Source organism: Furipterus horrens, unplaced genomic scaffold (genome assembly GCF_987537825.1).
Source record: "Furipterus horrens unplaced genomic scaffold, mFurHor1.1.pri manual_scaffold_1, whole genome shotgun sequence".
Taxonomy (NCBI): domain Eukaryota; kingdom Metazoa; phylum Chordata; class Mammalia; order Chiroptera; family Furipteridae; genus Furipterus; species Furipterus horrens.
This window is the reverse complement of record NW_028327171.1, coordinates 137,925,976-137,950,016: the sequence shown is the minus strand read 5'-3', so window position 1 is coordinate 137,950,016 and position 24,041 is coordinate 137,925,976. Positions and strand designations below refer to the sequence as shown.

The window sequence follows — 24,041 nt, the reverse complement described above, 5'->3', positions numbered from 1 at the left end:
CCTCATTCACTTCCTCCTCTTTCTGTAAAAACAATGCATTTGTTATTCCCTCTGTCTGAGATGTTCTCTACCTTGTATGGATGATTCTTTTCCTTCATCTTTTGCTTATTGCAAGTATCACCTTCTCAGAGAAATTTCTCTAATCACCCTTGTCAACAAGGACCCTTTACATAAGTTACTTCTTATGGTTGTCATCAAGGCTGTTCCTAAAATACTTACATTTATTCCCTTTTCTTGGAACACTAAATTGTACTTCCTAGAAATTTATGGTTGGGGCCAACATGATGGGGCCCCACCCAATGTGACTAGATTTGGGCAATGGACTGTGATCAGAGGTGATGTATGTTTCTTCCTCTGTAGCATCCCCCTGATCCATTTTCTTCATAGCATTTACTGCTTTCTGGACTAATCTGGTTCATTTACTCCTATAGTTATTTATTAAATGCCTTCATGCTTCTTTCTCCTCTTGGCTAAATTCTGTGAGAACAGTAAAGTCTTTCTCTTATTCACTGTTCTGTTCTAGCACTTAGAAAAATGCCTGCCACATTACAATGAATATATGTTTAAAAAGCAAATGAAGACAACACTGAGGCCAATATACTCTTTTTAAAGATTCTGGAATGAATTTGGCATCTCACTGCCACTAACTAGATATGTAACTATGGTAACATTACTTAATTTTTCTGATTCCCTAGATCTTTCTTCTTCCTTCCTGGGTGGCAACCAATAGAATAAACAAGCCCAAGGAGGACAAACTGCCTCATGCAACTTGCAATTTATTGAGATCTTTTCATGAAAGACCAAATTTCACCATTACCTTCCTTACAACAGAATAAAATAAATATTAAATATTATTAGAAAAGAAATAAGCTAAACAGCAGTATTTTTAATATAAAAGTAAATGAGTTTATAGACACTTGATTATTATATAAACTAATTTTTTTTCATTCCTGAGCCTCTACAAGAGAAAGACCTTAAAAGAAAGTAATGATGGACTCTTTTAGAGAAAGTAGGCTCCGAAGTTTAATTATGTCTCCTCAAATCTCATTTCTACTATTTGTTAACTATATAACTACAGTCAATTGTTTTATAAAAGAATAAAATCTTAGTATTTGCAACAACATGAGTAGACCTGGAGGGTTTTATGCTAGGTGAAATAAGTCAGTCACAGAAATACAAATGCCATACCATTTCATTTAAATGTGGAATCTAAAGAAAAATATAAATAAAGAAATGAAACAGAAACAGACTTATTATTGCCAGAGGTGAAGGCAGGACTAGATGAAAAAGGTGAAGGAGTTGAGAAGTATAGATTGGCAGTAACAAAATAGTAATTGGGATACAAAGTACAATACAAGTAATATAGTCATTAATAATGTAATAGCTATGTATGGTGCCAGGTGGTACTGAAAATATCAGGGAAAACATTTTGTAAAGTATATGATTGTCTAACCACTGTGCTGAAACTATTATAAAATAATATTTAATATAACTAATTTAAAAAAATTAAAAATAATTTTAAAAGACTCAACATTTATGAAAAAATAATTGTTTTGTAATTTCTGTTTCTGTAAAATAAGTTGATCTCAAAAAGCAGTTTTATTTATTTTTAATCAAGCTCAATAGGAACAGATGGGTGATCTCTTTCCATTGGGTTTTAGTCCAATCTAATGTAATTAATTTGAAACATAAGCAAAATTGGATGCCATATATATACATGCAAGGTATATGAAATAGTGATAAGGAGAGAAGTGTGAAGTTTGTCTTGGCATTTCCCTTGGAATCTACCATAAGAGTCAAGGAAAAGCTCTGAATCCCTTCCTCAGGAAGAAAAAATGTAAATCAGCACAAAGCATCATGTATATTTTTTATATTTTATAAATCCTTAAAACTTACCATGAATTTATTGAATCTACAAACACTAAAATAAAAAAACTAATCCTAAGTAGTTAATATTTAAAATAAGGCGAGTCTTAAAGAAACTTATGGACATTAATAGACAAAGCATAAACAGGAAGGCAGTCAAGGTTGGGAAGAATAATATAACCAAGACCAGGAGGTATACATTACTGACTCGTGTGAGCATTACAAAGAGAATTGTATCACCATTTACATTGAAATGTTTTTGATGATATATTGTATTTCCTTCCTCGGACTATGCCCTCATTTTAAAACTATTGCAGTTGGGTTATTTGCACTGCCCACTAGTATGAAATAGAGGTTTAGACATGGGTAGCTTAAAAATTTTTTAAATACAGATGAATAGGCTTACCTTGAATCACAGATAGATAAATCAAACAAAACAAACAAAGCAAACAAAATACAAATAGAATTTTAATGCATCTCACACAATAGCAGCATATTCTCTCCCTTCACAGATCCTGCTTTGATCTGTGTGACCATGACTTATTTTCATCTGTAAATAACACTAAGCTAATAAATAAATAAATAAATAAATAAATAAATAAATAAATAGTACTTAAGCTATTTAGTTGCCATAATGCTGAATCAAGGATAAGCAACCCTTTCCCCAAAGCAACAATTTATCTTTTACAAGTCTCTCTTTGAATCAGGTTACTCTATCTAGATTTCTGAGTTTGCATATTCTTCCTCTTGAGAATTTCCCATTATGTCATTGAGTTAATGGTTGAGGAACATGATTTAAAAAAACTAGACCTTTGAAACCAAATCTAAAATAGGTTTAAAAGAGTCAAAATATTGCTTTTACTACAATTAGTTAAACATGGAATTTATTCCATCTTATTGACATTTTATTGATATTTTTGAGGTAACATGGACCCTAAAGAAATAAAAGGTGGGTAGAAGAATATAAATTGGTATAAAGGTTGATATATATGCTATTTAATTTTATGTAAGTTAATGAAGTGTTTCCTAAGTTAATTTTAAATGTACAATATATTGTTTCTTTTCAAAATTTCCTTGCATATAACTATTCTGTTTATTTTTTATTTAGACCTCTAATCATGTCCAGAAATAATTTAAGCTATAACCTGGAAACATTAGTGGTTATAAAGAGGAAAGATTTAAACAAACATAGTATATGGATTAGTAATATATATAAGACTAAAGGTAAGATTGGTTCAAGCAAGTATATACCATGAAATTTGATCCATAAATTTGGCTCTAAATTCTAAGAAACAGTTGCAAAGAGTGAAACATGATGAGTTTGAGAATTATTCACAAATATCCATAAAAGATGAATTATAAAGAAGAGAAACTAATTTTTATGAGAGTAAAATTGGTATCAATATTGAAGCAGAGTGAACTAAAAATGTTCCACAGCTTTCCAGAAGTAATTCAAAAACAAAAGAAAATGTAGTAAGCAGTTCTATTACTGCTTACCTGGGGGAAAAAAAGCAATAGAAATGAGTATACTTTTCTTTCCATTATAACAGGGAGCTGTTAATACAATTTAGTCTAGTCCCATGTAAAGCAGGTAGTTGTGTTACTCTGAAAGAATGCTAGCCTAAGAATCTTCTTACTTCTCAAGAAACTGGAAAATTTAAATCTTTAAAGAAAATTTTCAGATTAAAAAAAATTAATAGTACATTTTCCAAATTGAATATATGGAGGGACACATTCAATATGTAAGCTACCAGTCTTCTCTCTTATTTTAGAGGAGGTAGAAGAAAAATTAATAGACTCTATTCCCATTGCCTATTGTTTGAAATCACTGAGTGACAAGTACCTGAATTACAACTTTATATGTTGTTGGTTGAGCTCATACTACAGGTTATAAAATGCAGCTGAATTAAGGTTTGTTTTGTTTTGTTTTGTTTTCAAAGGAGGTTAAGTAGTAGGAAAAAGAATCAAAGACCATTGACTGCTGCATGGGAGTTGGTTTCTTCACCACAGAATTACTCATAAAGCTGAATGGACCTTGGAACTTCATTTGACTTTTCTCCTTTCTTTTTTCTGAACCCTGAAATCACATAGGATTTTCAAGTTACCTTCTCAAAGATACTAGACTTGAAGACTTTGTGATATATTTTTTTGTCTTTTTAATTAAAATTTGCATTCAGTATTATTTTATATTAGTTTCAGGTGTACTGCATAGTAGTTACATAATCACGTACTCTACGAAGTGTTTCTCCCTAATATTTTCAGAAACCACTAGGCATCATACGTAGTTATTACAATATTATTGACTATATTTTTAATGCTGTACTTTACATCGTGAGTGTAAAATGAAACCAACCCAACATTTTTTAGCATGGTAGTGGTTAAGCCATACTGTTAAGTAAGGCACTCTGCAGAGACTAAATTAAATATAGTGGGAAGTCACTATATCACATTCCATATATATCTTTCAAATGTACAGAGACTTACCATCTTTATTGATTGTGTGTAGACACACTCATTTTGTTTAATCAAGAGTCTTCCAAAGTCAGAATAATTTGGATGACTAAGAAAATAGAAAAAGAAAGTCTCTGGCTTTGCAAGGGACTTCAAAGTCAACCTAAACTCAGTGCCTTCTCTGGAAATTTGGTGATTATTATATGTTCTTAATAGTGGTTACCTTTAGAAATTAGTTCTACAGATTTTCTGTGAATTTGAACTCTTATTTTCTACCAGCAGATTTACTCATGCTTCTTGCTTCAGTGAAGATACTTTTTCTTTTCTTTATTTATTCTTTAATTTCATCATTACTCTCTAGAAATACTTGGGAAGTAGAGTCTAGAGTCAAGTCAGTTTTGAACACCTTTATAATACTGCATCAACTGACATATTATAGTTGTTGAACATTTTTAAATTAAGAAAAATCAGGAACCAAACTATACTGTAAAAATGTAATAGCACTACAAGATTTTGTAGTTATAATAATAATCTACAGATAGCTAATTTATTCCTCAAAACAACTTAGCAAACTCTCCACTTTCCAGGTGAATAGATTAAGATTAAGTAACAGCCCTGGTCACTAAATTGTTATTATTGACTGTGACCTTAAATGAGTCTAAACTTAATTCATAGCCACATGATCCCTACCTAACCAGTATATTGAATAATGGATAACTCACATGATCCTGTTTCAAATTTATCATAGTGATATACAATAATTGCTGTTATAGATACTTAGATTAATTGCTAGATTAGCTATATAAGGCAATAAATTTGTTACATTAAAGCTTTCGGATATAAAAATACATACAAAATCTTTATTTGACAACAGAATTTAAAGGTACTGTTTACTACATCCCATAATATTAGATATTAATAAAAATTTAATATACTACAGTTACAGTAAGATTATTCAATTGTACTATGAAACATTTATATACCCAACCTTTTTATTATCTTTATTCTTGCTTATGCATACCTGAATATTTTAACCTATATTGTTAGTCATCATGTTTTGAGAAATGGTGCTGAGTACTGTATAAATTATTAATTGGTAAATTGACTTTGAAGGTATAGTGCCTCATAAAATTCTTATATGTCTGCTGTGAGTCTAGATTTGAAATCTTACAGCCTAAAATAATTTGTGTTTATTATGAGGTTATTTGTATGTTTTTCAAATTTTTAGATGTTATTCTTTAAAGATTTTATTAGCCAGAAAGTAGGTATTATTTATTTAACTACCTCATAAAAGTTCAAAAAATTATCTAGAGATGTGTCAAAAGATAAACCAAAGTCAGCATTTAGAATAGAATGTGAATTCTCTTTAATGTGCCAAAGAGAAAAACCCTTCAAAGGTCTTATTTTGAAGAGACTAATTAAAATCACAACAGAATATTTGCACATTATCATACTTGCTTTTAACCTTTTCCCTAATGTATGTGGCACTTTGAGAATTTCTGTGAGAGACAATAAACATAATTTAAGTTTAATAATTCTAAAATAAATTTGAAAATACTAGAGCACACTACGGCTATTAAAAAACTGTTTAATAAAAATAAAAAATATATAAAAATATATATTCTCTCTACCATCATAATAATGCCTAGAGAAAGAAAAAATTATCGAGTAAGATTATAATTTCTCTCCTGTCTTCTCCCCTCCTCCTCTCTTCTCTCATTTCTTAAGAGATTCACTCTCTTGCTGGTTGTGATGGAAATGAATTTCAGTGCCATCCGGATGGAAATTGTGTCCCTGATCTGTGGCGTTGTGATGGGGAAAAAGACTGTGAAGATGGTAGTGATGAAAAAGGCTGCAATGGTACCTTGCAACTGTGTGATCACAAAACCAAGTTTTCCTGTTGGAGTACAGGTAAGCAGAGCATTAGGTTCAGTATTTACCTTGGGCTTCTCGGATGCAGAATCCTTCCAGCCAATCCTCAATTTATTTCTCACCTTTGTAAAAAGTATTCTTGTGTTTTTTCTAAGAGGTCTGCTCACATTCTATATGTAATAACAATCACTAACATTTTTTTAGTCTGCCACAGCTCTAAGAATGTTTTCTGCGTGAACTTATTTCATTATGCCAATTCACAATGAGAAAACTGAGGCCCAGAGATGATTTTAACTTTCTCAAGTTGAAAAGTCAAAAGAAATTTTAACTTGCTGGTTCACAGAAACAGCATGGCAGAATTTGAACTTTAAACCAGGCAATCTGGATTCAGAGTCTAGAAATAGAGTCCAATAAGAGACACACAGCTAAACCCCTGGACAGACATTCTCTTTCTGTTAATAAATTCCCACCATAAAATTTAATGAAGGCAACAAGAAAGGAAAGACAAAATGATATACATTTATTTTCAACTAGTTTTCTAAATATTTACTTGTTGCTGGATTATATTAAGATGAAGGTCATGACTGTTGTTCGAACCTTTGATTTGTTTTGAAAGAGTTGCTAAGACTTTTATTTTTTTCTTTTATGACAATATTCTATTATTATGACTCTTCCATTTTATTTTCTTAAAACAATAGGTTTTACCTGGCATGATAAACTAACTTACCTCCTTCAGTGTACCAGAAGATGAGTTGAAGATTAAAAAGAAATGGATTATGATGAACTATTGTGGTATAATTAGTGAAATAGTTAATATCATCAAAATAACCCATGGAAATAATTTTTATAGATTTCAGGACTATTCATGAAAAATCTCTGAAATTTTCTAATGTAAAATTGCTTTTGAGTAACTAAATTATAAGCTCTTAGCAATTCATTTTGCTCCCTATTAAGTATTTGAAGCAAAAAGTAAAAGAGAAGTTATCACAGCTGTGATTATACTGCTCTGGAAACCAAATGGTTCTTGGGTGTTTAAAGTTGTAAAAATAAATCAAGTTTCTGTTTTAATGATTTATTTTACTGTATTTTGTTTTCTATTATTATTTATCCCACTTATACTGTCTTCCATCTCCACCTACCACCCCCCTACCTGCAGTCACCATACTGTTGTTAGTGTCCCTGAGTCCTTTCTCTTTTTAGCTTGGTCCTTCCAGCCTCTAAACCCTTCCCTCCAGAGCCATCAGCCTGCTCTCTATCTGTGAGTGCTTGTTAGCTTAGTTCGTTCATTAGATTCCACATATAAGTGAAATCATATGGTATTTGTCTTTCTATGACTTGCTTATTTCACTTAATATAACAAAAAACATTATGCTCTTTGATTTTTCTTAAACATATCTTCTGGTTACAATTAAGCATTCAAATAAATAAAGAAATAATATAAGCTGACAGAGACATAGATAATAAATATTCAGGAGACCCATTCTTAGAGGAAGATGTGTTTCCAAATGGATATTTTTCCAACACAACTTTTCACAATTTTGTGACTCTTTTTAACTGTTAAATGAAGTCTTAGTTTACGTTTATTGCTTAGAAGAATTTAACTTTAAGTTTAGAAAGTACTTTGGAACATATATTGAGAATGGATGAATAACATTAAATAAATGTATACTTGACTAAATAAATATTTTTATTTAGTAAGCTAATTTTAATGTTAATGAACTAATTATTTGACTCAGGTTAACATTATTCTAAGCATATATAGTGCGTACTTTTTTCATTATGTTCCTTCTGGCATTTGCTTGATTAGGCTAATGTTGCAATGTAACAGATAAAAGTCTTTAACTATATATGAATAAAGAACTGGCAAGACTATAGTAAAGCAAAATATAAACTGACAGGGGAAATACTAAGCTAAAACTAACTGACTATACTATCAATATTTAACAAATTTAGAGGTGAAACATAGAACCAAGCAGAAACTTCTTTGTGAAGAAAGAAATTATAAATAACTTCATAACAAAATGAGTATTAAAAGCCATATGTTGATAAAAACTGTTTTCACCATTTAATGATAGATAATATGCAGAGAAAACATAAATAATAAATAATAACAAGATTGTTTAAAGTTAATAGAAAATTTCAAGTGCTTACAATTTATCTTATGTATGTGTTGATATTTTGCAATGAACTCATGAAACACCTTCCTCTGAATATGAATCAACTTAAAAAGCATAAATCTGAAATATTAAGAGAATGGCTGATGTAATAGAGAGGAAAAAACTTTTTCTTCTACCCTTCTTAGATTCATTGGGTGGGGCTCTGTAAATTAGACTCATAAAAGAAAGGTTAACAAGAAAAAATCCCAGAAGTTTATTAACATATGAATCATGCATATAAGTGGGAGAACTCAATGATGGATAACTCCAAAGGGTGGTTAGAACTTGTACATACTTAGTATCTTCGCAAAGAAGAGTAAATTTGTAGAGAAGTGACAACACAAAGGAAAATGCTGTTACGTTTTTAGAGATAGCATGGTGAGAAAGTAAATATATAACAAAACTGATGCAAGATAAGAGCTGTAGGTTCATTTATGCAGGTTCATCTCATCACTGACTTCCTTCTTCATGGCCATAAAACTTCACTGGGAAAGAGATTGGTGGTACTCCTCATGTCTCAGAAGTTTAAGCTTTTGTCAGATATGGGAAGCTATGGGAAGGCTTTTTTCTTGAAGCATGTTAGCATAATTTTTATGCTAAAGTGACATATTTCAGGGATAGTATATTTTAATCTCATATACTATCTTTGGAAAATTAGGTTCTGAGAGAATTTAGGATTTAGATTATCCAGCTAATAATGTTGTTATTAAAACATCAAATGTTTATAAATATCATCATGTAAACCATGATGTTAATCATCTGCTTCTAATTTAATCTGTAGTTTAAGTATAGTAAACCATGGTGTATCAAACTAAGGAGTCATAATTTACATTTAATATGTATATTTATGTTAGACCTTTAATATTACAGACATTAAAATGAACTGGAAGTAGAAACAATGGATTAAAAAATATGTGCACCTAGAGAGAGTCAAAAAAATTTAAAAATAGAAAGAGTAATCAAAATACATGGTTAGAAGGCCACAACAGATACTTTAAAAAATTCTATGAAAAAAAATATCTATGATAGAATAGAGATGCTAACTGAAACAAACAAACAAGCTAAGGTTTCCATAAATTAAAAAACTTGCTTCCTCATTAAATAAGTAAATTCAACTTAAGCCTCTATAAATCATTTTGAAATTACAGGACATCAGATATTGAAACTACCAGAAAGAAAAATGAGAGCAAGAAGGCATTAATAAATTCCAAAAGATAATGGAGTAATTAGAAGCTAAAGCAAAAACACTTTCAGACTAGTATACTATACCCTGATAAAATATTATTCCAGATAATTTAGACATACAAACTATAAGGTATTTTTCCGCATAGAGTCTTAGTAAAAAAAAAAATATGAGAACAATAGGAAAATAGGACTTTATCAGAGAGTTAAGTTTAGGGGCCAGAATAAAACGTCAATGACCCTAAAAAACAAACAAACGCATTTTAATGATAAAAAATGCAATTACCAATAAAAGTTTTTCAGTCTTAAATATCTTACATTAAATAACATAACTATCAAAATTTATACAATAAAAATTACAGAAATCACAATGAGAAAGTGTTATTAGGAGCAAAATTTTATTCACTTATTTTATTTTTTATTTTTTATTTTTTTTCACAGTTAAAGTGTATAGTTTATTCGTTAACTTTTTTTTCAGATTTAATGTGTTTTATTGATTAAAATATTACATTTGTGCCAATTTCCCTTCCCTCTGCTCCCCTCCACCCGGTGGCCCCCCTCCCTCCAGTTGTCCCCCCCTTTTAGATTATGTCCATTAGTTGTGCATACAGTTCCTCCCAACCTCTCTCCGTCTATTCCATTCCCTCCTACCATGATCCCCAATTCCTATATCATCTCCCTCCCTCTCCCCACTCCCCCTCCCTGTTGACCTCCCCCCAATATGCTTCCCGTACCCACAGTTCCTTTTCCACTCTCGTTGCCTGTTTAGTTTGCCTTTGTTTCATCTCCCTAGGTTCTGTTTTTTAAACCAGTCCCTTTAACATCTCATATAACAGTGGTTTGGATCTAATGAACTCTTTCAGTTTTATTTTGTCCTGGAAACACTTTCTCTGTCCTTCTATTCTGAATGACAATTTCGCTGGATAGAGTATTCGTGGTTGTAGGTTTTGGATTTTCATTACTTTGAATATTTCTTGCCAGTCCCTTCTTGCCTGTAGGGTCTCCCTTGAGAAGTCAGCTGATAGTCTAATTGGGACCCCTTTGTACATAATTCTTTTCTTCTCTCTTGCTGCTTTTAAGATTCTCTCTTTATCTTTAATTTTTGACATTTTGATTATAATGTGTCTCGGAGTGGTTCTCCCTGGGTCCAGTCTCTTGGGAACTCTCCTTGCTTCCTGGACCTGCAAGTCTATTCCCTTCCCCAAGTCTGGGAAGGTCTCCTTTATTATATTTTCACTCAATTTTTCAAGTTCTAGTTCATCTTCCTCACTCTCTGGCAAACCAATGATTCTTATGTTGGGCCTTTTATAGCTGTCCCAGAGGTTTCTGATCCTCTCATTGTTGCTTCCCATTTCCTCTCTCTGCATTGGTTGACTGCTTGTTCCTTCTCCATATTCCAGTTTGTTGAAATGAACTCTAGATTTTTTTTCCTCACCATCTGTCTCATATGTGGTTTTGTTCCTTTCGTTATGAATGTTTTTCGCTTCTTCTTATCTTTTTCCTGCTCTTTTGTGAATTCTGTAAGCCACCTGATAACAATGGCCCTGAACTGAGCCTCTGACAGGTTTGTTATTTGTTCATCTGTCAGATTCTTCATCTGTTGCCTGGTGAGCTGCACCACCGGGATTTCTATAGTTGTCTGCCTCATTTTGACAGATGCGTTTTGTTTTCTTGGGCCGGCTGTAGGGGGCAGTGCCTGTGTACGCGTCACAAATCAGCGACTGGCACCTGTCTGCGACCTATTTCGCAGCCCTGTGGTGCTTTCTTTGGGGGCGGGGGTCCAAGATGGATTCACACAGTTATTCAGCTAGGAGACCGGGATCCGTCCTCCCGCCCCCCTGGGCCTCACTGTTCAAGGCGATGCGGTGGCTGCTTTCCCCAGCGCTGGGGTCGCGCACTGCCAGGGGCTTGACTGCCGCAGGGATTTTTCGCCGCCCCGCCGCTGTCCCAGGTGCGACCGCAAACAGCACTGCCCTCTTTAACTCTTACCTGCACCAATGGCACCGCTGGTTTATAACTTCATATGTTGGGCTTCTGTGTAGTTTTATTTTCTGGAATTTCTAGTTATCCTTTGTTTTGAAGTAGTTGTATTCCTCTCTAGTTGTAGAGGGAGACCTAGCGTGTCCGTCTAAGCCTCCATCTTGGCCGGAAGTCCTCTTATTCACTTATTTTAGCCCAGAAATTTTCAACTGGTGTGCCACAGAAAACTGGTGCAGGGCAAACATTTTTAAAATGTGCAATATCTCACTGTTTAGCCAGGGACACTGACCTCTTTTCTCTTAGATTGTCAAGTAAAAAAATGACAACAATCATCCAGTGTGAGTGAATCAAAATTATATTTTTGTCAGATTGACAAAGATTATAATTATTTTTTGGCGTGTCAAATAATTTTAGTAATTAGATTATGTGTCTCATGAGATGAAAAAGGTTGAAAATTTCTCTTTTAGCCCATGAAAAATTAAGCAGAAGAAAAATAAAAGAGGTTGTACAAGGTCTAAATAATTCATGTTTAAATCAAACTAATAATGATATACCTTTATTCTTAGAAGGCAAAATTCTTCTACAAGGCTCATGAAATATTTTTAAATGAGCACTTGTTGTCACAGTCAGCTTTAATAAATTTCAAGAAGTACAAAAGAAATCATAAAAGCAAAACTTCTAGATCATTGTACAATAAATCTAGTAATTATGAAAAGTTAACCATTCTTCGCCTTGAAAATTTATTAATAAAATAAAGCACTTTATTTTGATTCTAGTCATTTCCCCCCCTTTATTTAGAAGGATTAAAACAACTAAAATAAATTTTATGCATGTAGGATATTTCTAGCATTATTGAAAGGTTAAGAAATTGCTCTAAGAACTATTGATATACCAGTATTTACATAAAGAAATTTTTAAACATTAAAATAAATTATTTCAGATTATATAACAAAGACACTATCCATCAATTTTTCTTAAACTTTACTATATTTCTCAACTCTCTTGCAATCAGATTGAGGCCAAGTGACTAGTTCTATCCAATGGGCTGTGAGTAAAATTAACTATGGCACATGCATGCCAACTCAGTTAAGCTATGGTGAGCATTCTTCTGATTTTTTCTCTTGCCCCAGTGACCTTTTAAACTAGAGGTCTAGAGGGCATATGTACAAGGTGGAGAAGGCAACTTGACTTTATAAAATTTTATGTGAATGAACAATGAAGCTTAATTGAATTAGGCCACCAGATTTCAAGGTTTGTTACTGCTGCATGACTTATCCTAATTAATGCAACATCTAACTCAAGAAGTTAGAAAATAACAAACCAAACCAAAGGAAAACAGAAACACAGAAAGACAAGAAATAAAAATAAAAGGAGAGAGGGTTGGCGGGGGTAGGAAGAGATTAGCCAAATAGCATATATGCATATATGCAAAGCCCATGAACATAAATAACAGTATGTTGAAGGCCAAGGAGGGAGTGTTGGTAGAAGGGAGGAAAGGGGGGAAAAAATGGGAATATCTGTAATAGTGTCAACAATATAAATAAATAAATAAATACATGCATAAGTAGAACATTCTGGTTTGAAAAATTAGAAAGAAAAATTATATAATTTGAAAGTTCCAGAACTAGTTTTTTGAAAGAATAACTAAGATTTCTAATACATTAACTGACCTAATTTTAAAAATACAAAATACAGTACATAAAATGAGAATAAGAGAATAATCACATATGCTGAAGAAATTATAAAAGTCAAACTATGCAACATCATAGAAATGAACTTAAAAACCTGTATTGATAAAAAATCATGTACTTGAAAAACATAACTTTCCAAAATTAACTCTGGAAGAAAAATTAGGCAATTTATTTTATAAAAATAGAAAAAAAATGAATAAAACCTATCCCCTCTCACCATTCCACAAAAAGTTTCAGGTGCAGCTGAAAAATTCTACCAGTTATTTAAAAAACACTGTTACCATTCAATTTTATCTCCTCTAAATCATTTGAAAGGAATAAAAATTTTAAGCTATCCTTTTAAACAACAGCCTCATCATATTAGTTTAACAACCCCAAAAGTCAGCACCTCCTATACACACAAAGATAACAGAAAATCTCTCTTATGACCATTGCTACCATCATTCTAGATAAAATGTGAGGAAATTCAGCAATATAGTCAAATAACAATTCACCATGGAAATCACCCTTTTTAAAACCAAGGATAGTCTAAAAATGGAGAAGAGAAATGATATAGAGTAGTATAGAGAGTTAATACAGAACAGACTGGGAGAAAATTATGCAACATGGATTGCAAATAATAAGTGCCCTAATACACAATAGCTGTTTGTATCATTTTTTAAAAGACCAACAACTCATATAAAAGCGGGCAAAGTTCATAGAAAAAGAAATATAAAAAGCTCTTAGACATGTCAAAAGACAATCAACCCCACCCGTAAGAGAAAGTAAAAACCATAGTGAAACTCCATTTTCTGCAAATGTGTATGGTATATTTTTAAAAAGACTACCTTGCAGTAATTTTAAAGAATGGAAATCACTATAATATACTGACATGAACATTTATCTGTGATTAAGTGTTGAGTAAAAAGTAAAGGAACAATTCAGTCAGCATAGTATGTAATATTTGTTTAAATAAATAAAAAATAAATAAAAGTATATTATTTTCTATAAGAAAAATATTTCTAGAAGGAATAATGAGAAACCATTGTAAATGTTCACCTCTGAATAGAGAGAAAGGGTGTCTAGAGAAAAGGAGTGAGAAGATCATACTTGCATGGTCTCCTCTTTTGATTACTGTCTTTCCAGGAGTAGTGATAGATTGATACTGTAGGGGCACCAAATATTCCCTGTAAAAAGTTGCAGAGGTCTGCTAAATATGTAAATATGTAGGGGCTTCAGATGTTCTTTGTAAGAAGTAGCAAAGGCCTGCTAAAAGCCTTAAAAGAAGAATGTTACAGTCACTCTGTGATTTACAAGCTAGAAGACCCCAGCTTAGCCCCTATCTCTTTCCATTTGCTTGTAATTTTTTAATAACTTTCGTAAAATTATGTCTTGCAAAGTGTCTAGCCTTTTTGCAAAATTAATTGGTTTACAAAGAATTCAACCTAAATAAAAAGCTGCAGCTGCAAGCTAAGTATGACCTTATAGCCTTGTGAATTCCTGTTCCTGTTACTGCCAAGACATTCCTGCAGTCCTGCCCAACCCCCACTTCCTAAGGCTGTTTCCCACCAAAGGAGAAACAAAGGGACACAACCCGTATATAAACCCAGCCTTTAAACCCCATTCCATGTCGGAGCTTTGTTAAAGACCAGCTCATGGTCTCTGCCTGACAGCTGGCAATTATTAAAATCCTTTGCTTACTTTATACACTGCTTCAGAGTGTTCAGTCTTGCCTATGTAGCCGCAACAATACAGAGCCCATGTACTTTTCACTTTAAATTCCATTGGAAAAAGCAATATACATGATCGAGTCTGGTCTCAGGGTAGGGTTAAGACTTAAGGATGGTGTGATATTTAGCAAAAGAATGTAACAAAATGAGCTGACACACTTGGGGATTTAATTCTGACAGTGGTTTCATAAACCTCATGTTGTGTTCTGGTCCTCTGTGTAATGAAAATCCACTGTAAGCTTCTGGGAATGGCAAAGTAATATTTTTTTGTGTGTGTGTTTAGATTTTTGTTTCTTTTCATCTTCATATCAGTAAATATAAAGTGAAATGGTGAATTTAAGAATTGGTCTGGCTGCAGACCAAACCCATCAGCTCTTGATTCCAATGCTGGGAAGACTGACCCCCATTGCCTCAGACTGTGAGAGCTGGAGGGCATGGGGATGGAGGAGGAGGCTCCCAGTCTCTCAGTGGAGAGTGAATGGCAGGAATCCATCTTGGACCCCTGCCCCCACACAAAGCGCCATAGGGTGGTAAGAAGGGTCGCCTGGTAGTGATGAGTACATGAGGCTCTGTCCCCTATAGCATAGGAGGTGTGACTGCCCCACCCAGGAAGCAAAGATAAACACAAAACTGTCAGGATGGCAGGGATCATGATAGAGATCCCAATCATGCAGCTGACCAGACAGTAAATATATGATCTATCAAACCAGCAGATAGGAAATCTTTCTGAGGCACAGTTCAGAGCTCTGGTTATAAGAAAGCTTACAGACCTAACAGTAGATCTTAAACAAGACAGGGAAGGAATGAAGGCTAGTCCTGCAGAAATGAAGGAAAATACATATGAAACTATTGGTGAGGGGAAAAGAACCAGGGATCAAATCAACAAATCAGAACATAGGGAAGGAACAAGCAGTTAACCAGTGCAGAAAGAGGAAACAAAGAGTGAAGAAAATGAAGAAAGGCTCAGAAACCTATGGGACAGCTATAAGCAGGCCAACATCCGAATCATAGGGTTGCCAGAAGGTGAAGAAGAACTAGAAATTGAAAAATTATGTGAAAAATAATGAGGCAGAACTTCCCTAACTTGGGGAAGGAAATAGAATTACAGGTCCAGGAAGCACAGAGAGTTCCAGAAAAACTGGGCCCAGGGAGAACCACACCAAGACACATTAGAATCAAAATGTCAAAAATTAAGGATAAAGAGAGAATCTTAAAAGCAGCAAGAGAGAAGAAGAGAATTACATAGAAAGGCATCCCAATAATACTATCAGCTGATTTCTTGAAAGAAACTCTGCAGGCAAGAAGGTACTGGCAAGAAATAGTCAAAGGAATGAAAAGCAAAAACCTACAATCACAACTACTCTATCCAGTGAAGTTGTCATTCAGAATAGAAGGGCAGAAGAAATGCTTCCAAGACAAAGTAAAACCGAAGGAGTTCATCAGATCCAAACTACTATTATATGAAATGTTAAAGGGACTTGTTTAGGAGAAAGAGGAATTAAACTATGAGCATTAAAATGCAAACTGTATCACAACAACCAACAACAGAAGCTAGGGAATTGAAAGAAAGGCAAACTAAGTAGGCAACAAGAGCAGAAAAAGAATTATAGGTATGGGGAACTTATTGGGGTGAGCTAAGCTGGGAGGGGGAAATGAGGAAAGGGAGAGAGATGGTACAGGAATTAAGAATCATAGTAGGAGGGCGTGGAATAGACAGGAAAATGTTGAGAAGAACTATATGCACAACCAATGGGCATTGACTAAGGAGGGGGGGGAAACTGGAGGGAAGGGATTTACTTGGTGGAGGGGAACAAAGGGAAAGAAATTGGGACAACTGTAACAGCATAATCAATAAAGCATATTTAAAAAAATAGAAAACATCATGGCTTTAACACTGAGTCACTTTAACAACCAGGGCAAGAGCTATTCAGATGTCATGAAAATAAACTGTCCAACTATCAGCAGGTAGATTTCTTATTAGTGGCAAGTATATCTGCCTTTGAAGACAATAATGACCGCTCATTATTACAGTGGTTTAATTACAAAAATCAAATGTATGTTGTTTCTTTTTTTTAAGGGAGATGCATCAACAAAGCATGGGTATGTGATGGAGATATTGATTGTGAAGATCAATCCGATGAAGAAGACTGTGACAGTTTCTTGTGCGCACCACCCAAATACCCTTGCACTAATGACACATCAGTCTGCCTGCAGCCAGAGAAACTCTGCAATGGGCGAAGGGATTGCCCTGATGGGTCTGATGAAGGCGATCTCTGTGGTATTGTACTTTTCACTGCATTTGCTTTTCTCTGAAAACTAGAACCTTTTAGTTCACTTGCTGTTACTTATTATAGTAGCATTTGTTCCTCCCATTCATTCTATTTCAATAAAATTTTAGCACTGACCCTATCTACATTATCTACATTTTTTAATATCCTGTAAGTCTATAAAGTTTTTTAAAATGTGATTAGAAATTTCTGAAAATAAAGCAGGGGAGTCTAGCCTGTATCTCATCCACTTAACAATTGAAAGTTGCATTCATCATTTAGATCTCTGGATGGTAAATGCTATTGCCACAATTAAGCTGATTATTTTTTTGTCAGTGAGTCACTCTGAACAGGAGAACCTTGTTATTACTGATGTACAGAATACATTTACTGCCACATAATAACTTCTGTCATGATTTCTAATCATTACAATACAAACATTTTTAGAAAGAGGAAAAGAGGGGAAAGATAATAAGACCAACTGGATATCACTTAATTTTCTCATCAGGTTTTAAGTCCTCATACAATAGCTTTCTTTAGTGTACTTTAATTAGTTAAAATGATGATTTCTATCTGATAGCTTTTGAGCTTTAAAATTACTTTTGACTAGACATCCCCTTATGTCATCCGGCACATATAAAGAAAATTACATTTTTAGTGAGGATATTTACAAAATGCATTTTCAAAATAATACTGAAGGTGGAACCAATAGAATAATGAAGACAAGTTTATGGAATGGTAAGAACAATAATGAGATAACTTGAGGTTGAGAGAAAATAGCTTTAGGAAATGATGAAGTTGTCCAACTAAAAATAGGAAAGACAACTACATTTAAACCTAAAGTTATCATATTTTGATATGAATTAAACATTGATAGTACAATGAGTATTACAAAAAGACTATTATTTTTTTAAACTTATGTAACAAAATGTCTTTTCCTCCAAACAGTTTGTGATTCTATAAAATAACCCTGAAATAGTACTACAATAGTGTCTGTCAGTGATGCTAAAATTTAAATAAGAAGATTTAAACCAAAAAAAAAAAAAAACTAAATTAAGTAACAACAAAAATAAAAACACTAATCACAGGTGACAGACAGATTATCTGTATTCACTCCTTTCTCTCCTAGCTTGTTCTCCCTGATGGAGTAATTTGGTGTACGGAAATATCTCTTGCATTACAAATGTGAGGATTGCTCATGAAGCATTTCTGAATTAAGGAAACTATTAATATTCTTAACATTTTAAATGTGTGATTATAGAAGAAGTCTAGACTTTGACAAGTTTAAATCATATTCTTCAATTATTTCAATTAAGTCATCCAGACAGGTGGCTCAAATTTTTGAAACTATCAGTTTCCTCATAACAAAAATGGAGATAATGATCTCAATCAGGAAATCTGGTAATAAGAACTGAGGCACTACAAGTGTTGAAAGAAATTAGAGTTTTTTCACCTTTTCTTTACCCCTGGGTTAAATGAAGTAAATGAAAGGAGGAAATACAATTTTAAGAAAAGTGAAGAGAATGACAGAAAAACACGGCTTTACTTTCCTATCCCCTGCACTCTGAATTGGAAAAATTTATTTTGAATTCATTTGTTTACTTCAAGTTTTCATGTAACTGCTAAAAGGCTCACCGTATTGCTCCTGTAATAATAGAAGCATTGATCGCATTTTACTTCTATTAGGTAAAATCAAGTATACTCCAAAGTTTTAGAGAAATCAAAAAAAATTAATTTCCAGCTCTTACATAGAATTATATTTGGTCATGGAATGAATTCTTTCATCATTCTTACCCAAACCTCTGAAAAAAACCTGACAAGTCTTTATTTCTATTTATTATTATACTCTCACTCTAATATCAGCCTTATGGTATTGAGTTCAATGATTAGTATCTAATTGATCAAAACAATTGATAATGCCCTATATTCTCTTCTGCTCCTTTTATAGATGAATGTTCTCTGAACAACGGAGGCTGTAGTTACCACTGTTCTGTTGTTCCTGGAAAAGGAATTGTCTGCTCCTGCCCCGAAGGTCTTAAACTCAACAAAGACAATAAAACATGTGAAATCGTGGATTATTGTAGCAATCACCTGAAGTGCAGTCAAGTGTGTGAGCAGCACAAGCGCACGGTCAAGTGCTCCTGTTATGAAGGGTGGAAGCTGGATGCAGACGGTGAAAGTTGCACAAGTGTTGGTAAGTAGATATGTGTTTTGCTATATTTAAGAATAACAAGTGTTTTTTTTTAATTTTTGTGTATTGTGTATTTTTATTTAAAAACAGATCTTAAAACATAAAACCAAAGGCACCTTTAGAAAATTAATAAAAGGCATAAGCATAATGTGCTATTTTAGACCTTCTCCAAAATCTTCTAGACAGAAAATAATTACAATAATCCTCACCATTAAAATCCATCAGATTGCATTTTCTCCTAGATACTATTTTCATCTGTGTTCTTCCTAATGGCTTACTTTGTATGCTCTACAGCTTTTACTTTTACTCTTCTTGGCATTCGTTTTAGAACCCAAATCTGGTTCTTTCCCACACTTCTAGCTGTATTTCTACTACTCTTGAAAACAGCTCCTTGGTCTGGCTCTGTTCATCTTCTAATTGCCCACTTACAATATTCTGCTGATTCTCCAGGTTGTATTTCACAATGGAAAAACCATACAATGGCTATGGAATCTGACAGTTGAACTCTAATCTTTCAGTTGGCATTGATGATGTGTGTGACTCCAGGCACATTACATAAAACTTCTTGCCCCTCAGTTTTCTAATCTTTCAAATATCAATGCCCATTATCATACATAGCATGTTGTAAGAATAGCATAAAACACTTATTGTGCCCCACACACATTAGGTGCTTAATGAATGATGGCATCCCCCTGTCTCCTCCAGATTTGTAGTCTGCATCTGCAGGACACATAGTGGTCCATGAATAAAATTGAAGGGCTCTATGAACTTTGTTGGGGAAAATATTACACCTTATTTTCTCTAACCTCTCATGGAAGTTGCCATTTCTTCCAGTTGTGAATGTATGCTTCAGACCAGCTATTATCGGCAACCATGACTGTCTCCAATAGTAGTAACAGGCATATTTATATCACGTTAAAGTTGTTATCTCAAAATATTACTTATGTTCAAAGCTTTGAAAACCACAACTATTTCAATAATAGGTGTCATTAGACCCACCGACCATTTTGTTATCAAATGCATTAATAAAAAAAAACAAATATATTACCACAAAAGTGTTTATGCATTTCAATATTCTTGATTCCTTTATCAATTTGTAACTTTTTTTTTTTTTACTTTTACTGTTTTTATACTTTTTAAAACTTTCTCATAAGGAACACACAGACTTCATCAGACTGAGAACCCATACATCACAAACTTTTTTTTTTTTCATTTTGCTTCTTCTACTTAGATTGTACTTTTCCCTTTTCATCTCTAAAAATCCCAGATGTGTTTTCAGACGTATTAGATCAAATTATTTTTGCTTTAATGGAGTCTTCCTTCAAATATTCTTGCTCTGCATGAATTTATCCTTTCTGTATCTAGAATATATTGTTCATGAATATGTGATCATATTTTTAATTTTTATTTATTTTTTACTTATTTAATAATGTATATTCTTATCTATCATTTTTATTTATTCCTTATCTCCTCAATGAAATAATAAGCATCTAGAAGTCAGAAATCAAGTTGTAGATTTTTCTCTTGTTTTCACATAATATTCAGTGTGGCTCTGGAAATATAACATGCAATAAAAATACTATTTTTTTCAAATAATATTAAATTATTTTCCTTTTACTTAAAATATGTTGTGCTGTTATTTGTAAGTTTGATAAAACAGCACAAGATATCAGTCATATGGCCATGAATAAAATTTGAAAGAAAAATAATAAAGTAATAATAAGCAGATGGCTACATTGGAGAAAAATGGAAGATAAAGTAAGACTAGGAGAATGAATCTGGGGAGGGTTATAATCTGGCCATCCATTCTTTTATTTATTTTAATAAAGCAACTGTTTAACATAGTCCGCATTCATAATTTTAAAGTAGCTTTCTATCATTTTTAGAAAGAAACTCAAATTCTTCAGCCTGCTATTCAGGTCTTTGTTATTTTTACTCATTTTATCTCACCAACCTGATATTTCATTATCTTCAATTATGGGTTTCCACTCCAGGTACATTATTACTGTTTTCATCATTAGTAATGGCAGTAATGTATAGTGGGCAAGAATGTTTAAAGTATTTTCACAACTGTCACTTTATTTTACCATCTCCTTCATGTATTCTACTCATTGTCACTTATGACCTTTCAGGATGACATTATCTTCTACATTCCCTCTGAAAATTTGGATTTTGTACTCTATTTAAAACTGCTTCCTCCATGAATAATTTTTCCACTTTATTATAATGTTGTAAATATCTATAATTTATCACGCATCTGAAGTGTGATGGATAATTTATTTATAACTTATAAGAAACCAATTGGGTATTCGTCATCGTCGGCAGCCGTCCGTCTCGAGAGACGATGGTGTAGCTTCTTAAGAGTCTATCTGCACCGCCGAGAATGGCTGTGCAGTCTGACTTGGGAGTGACACGGTATCTGTCTCCTCCCGTGTTGAATCGACATCTTGCGATGACGCTGGAGTGTCCTCTCCAGTGAAGCTGAAGCTACAGAGCCTGGGCAGGGTGATATGGAGGGTCTGCTGTTGCCCATGCAGCAGACCGCCCCTCTCTTCGCAGCTGAAGGATCCAAGGGAAAGACGGAGTCAATACAGCTTGGCTTCAGGTGCGCCGCAGGAGTTGCCGGTGTTGACTACAACGTCAAACCGCCTTAGGGACTCCGGCTCCGGATTTTCTGTCGTGGTTTACTCCCTTAGCCTTTCCCCTGAAGAGGTATGCCGCAAGGCAGCGGAGGTTTTTTGGAGTCAGAGTTTTCCTTCTCTGATGTACCCTGACTGGAAGATCGAACCAGCGACACTTAGCTCGCAGGCCGACGCTCAATCCACTGAGCCAAACCAGCCAGGGACTTTGTGATGAAGAGATGTTAGAGAAAAGTTTTTGAACTTCATTTCTACTGAGTCCCAAGCAAGAGCTTTTACAAGCAATTGCAAAGATCCAGCTGTCTCTCTGTGCTAGGTGCTCTCACACTCCCTTGATGCCTTTGAGTAGTCTATGTTCTATGAGCATATTTCTATCACCATTTATGCTCAAACATTTTTAAAAGTTGAGATTGAATCAAATTATTTTGTATCTCTTTTGAATTATGTAAAAATGTTATAACAAATGCTGCTGAATGCAAAAGCATCCACTATTACTTAAAATAGTAATGTTTCCCCTATTTTTTTTTTATGATTTGTGCTATTTCTACAACTAATCTGTTGCTTCTCATCACTATCATATGGCATGTATCCATCTGTTTTTATTTATTCATCTTATCATGTAAGTACAATCAACTCAATTCCAACCTCCTACACAAATAATGCTGCCATAGACATACAGTTACATGTACTATTATAGGCCTGCATGAGAAATTGTTCAACAAAAATTACTGACTCATAAGATCTATTTCCTATGTGTAAGGAGGACCAGTTACACTTCAGAGTGGTTGAACAGTCTTCATCTGCACTAACAGTATATTTCCAATGTTCCCCCATCCCTGCCAGCTCTCAAAATTATCCAACTTTTCCCCAATATACAGGAGTAAAGTTATACTTGATTTCTTTAGTTTGTCTGTTTCTTATTACTTCTGAATTGAGCATCTCCCTATGTGCTTTTAGTCTTTTGCATCTCTTCATTTCCATTGACCATTTATCTGTTAATATCACTGCCTTTTCTTATTGATTTGTAGGAATCAATTGTATATTCTAAACTTAGACATTTCAAATATCTTCTTTATTTATTAATTTAACTTTTGTCACATTAATCTTTCTTATACAATTTCTCTTCATCTTTCTGTTTCCCTCCCTCCTTTGCTTCATTCCTTTTATTATCCTTTTTATCCATAATCATTTTTATCTCCTTAATATTTAATATTCTGGACTAACCATTCATTGATACTTAATCACTCACTCACTTATGCCACCACAAATATTTATTAAATGTAATATAAAAAGAGGCAACGTTCTAGAAATGCAAAGTATTTTTGTTCAATCCCTTACCCCAATGAGCTCTCTTTCTCCCTCCTGCCCTCTCTCACCCACACATACCAAATACAAATTCTTACTACTTATTAATGGAAAAAATATATGACAAAAAAAAAACAGAAATATAAAACAGAACTATTGAGGTAAAATATCTAGAAATTTCCAGGAAAATAATTAAGGGGAGAGAAACAAACAAATATAATATTCAAGAAAAATTTATGGACAGCTGGTGACAAAATCTTGTAAATTCATAGGTTTGAGTAATAGTTGAAAGCCCATATCACCCTTCATTCTATAGATCCTATCCTCTGCCTTTATGTATATCACATTTCAGTAATGTTTAACTATCATTTATTCCCAATATAGCTATAGCTAAGATATGGAGAAAAGGAAGTAATAATATCTATTGAACCAGAGAAACGATACACCATTTACACTTCATAAGTTTCTACTGTGTAAAAGAAATATATCTGATGCTGTGGAAAGAGAAACTAAAATAAATCCTTAATGACAAAAACAGAAAAGACAGTAAAAACCCTGAAATATTATGAGAAAAAAACATTGTAATTATACTACTACTTTTTGTTTAATGATATATCTATGATAAAGAATTCAGAGCTATTCATATAGAATTGCTACTTGAAAAGTTATACTAACAATTTACCATGAGAATATTATAGAAAGACTCTTTTTTTTCTTAGATTATCTACTGCT

General features: G+C 33.3%; 1 protein-coding gene across 1 annotated transcript in view; it reads left to right on the top strand.

Moving 5' to 3' along the window:
• LRP1B (LDL receptor related protein 1B) overlaps positions 1-24,041 on the top strand; it is a 1,919,366-nt gene that overhangs the window by 1,197,236 nt on the left and 698,089 nt on the right. Inside the window, exons 21-23 of the mRNA XM_090279551.1 lie at positions 6,046-6,228; positions 16,985-17,185; positions 19,123-19,368. Of these exons, the coding sequence (XP_090135677.1) occupies positions 6,046-6,228; positions 16,985-17,185; positions 19,123-19,368 (630 nt within the window). The remainder of the gene's footprint in view (positions 1-6,045; positions 6,229-16,984; positions 17,186-19,122; positions 19,369-24,041) is intronic.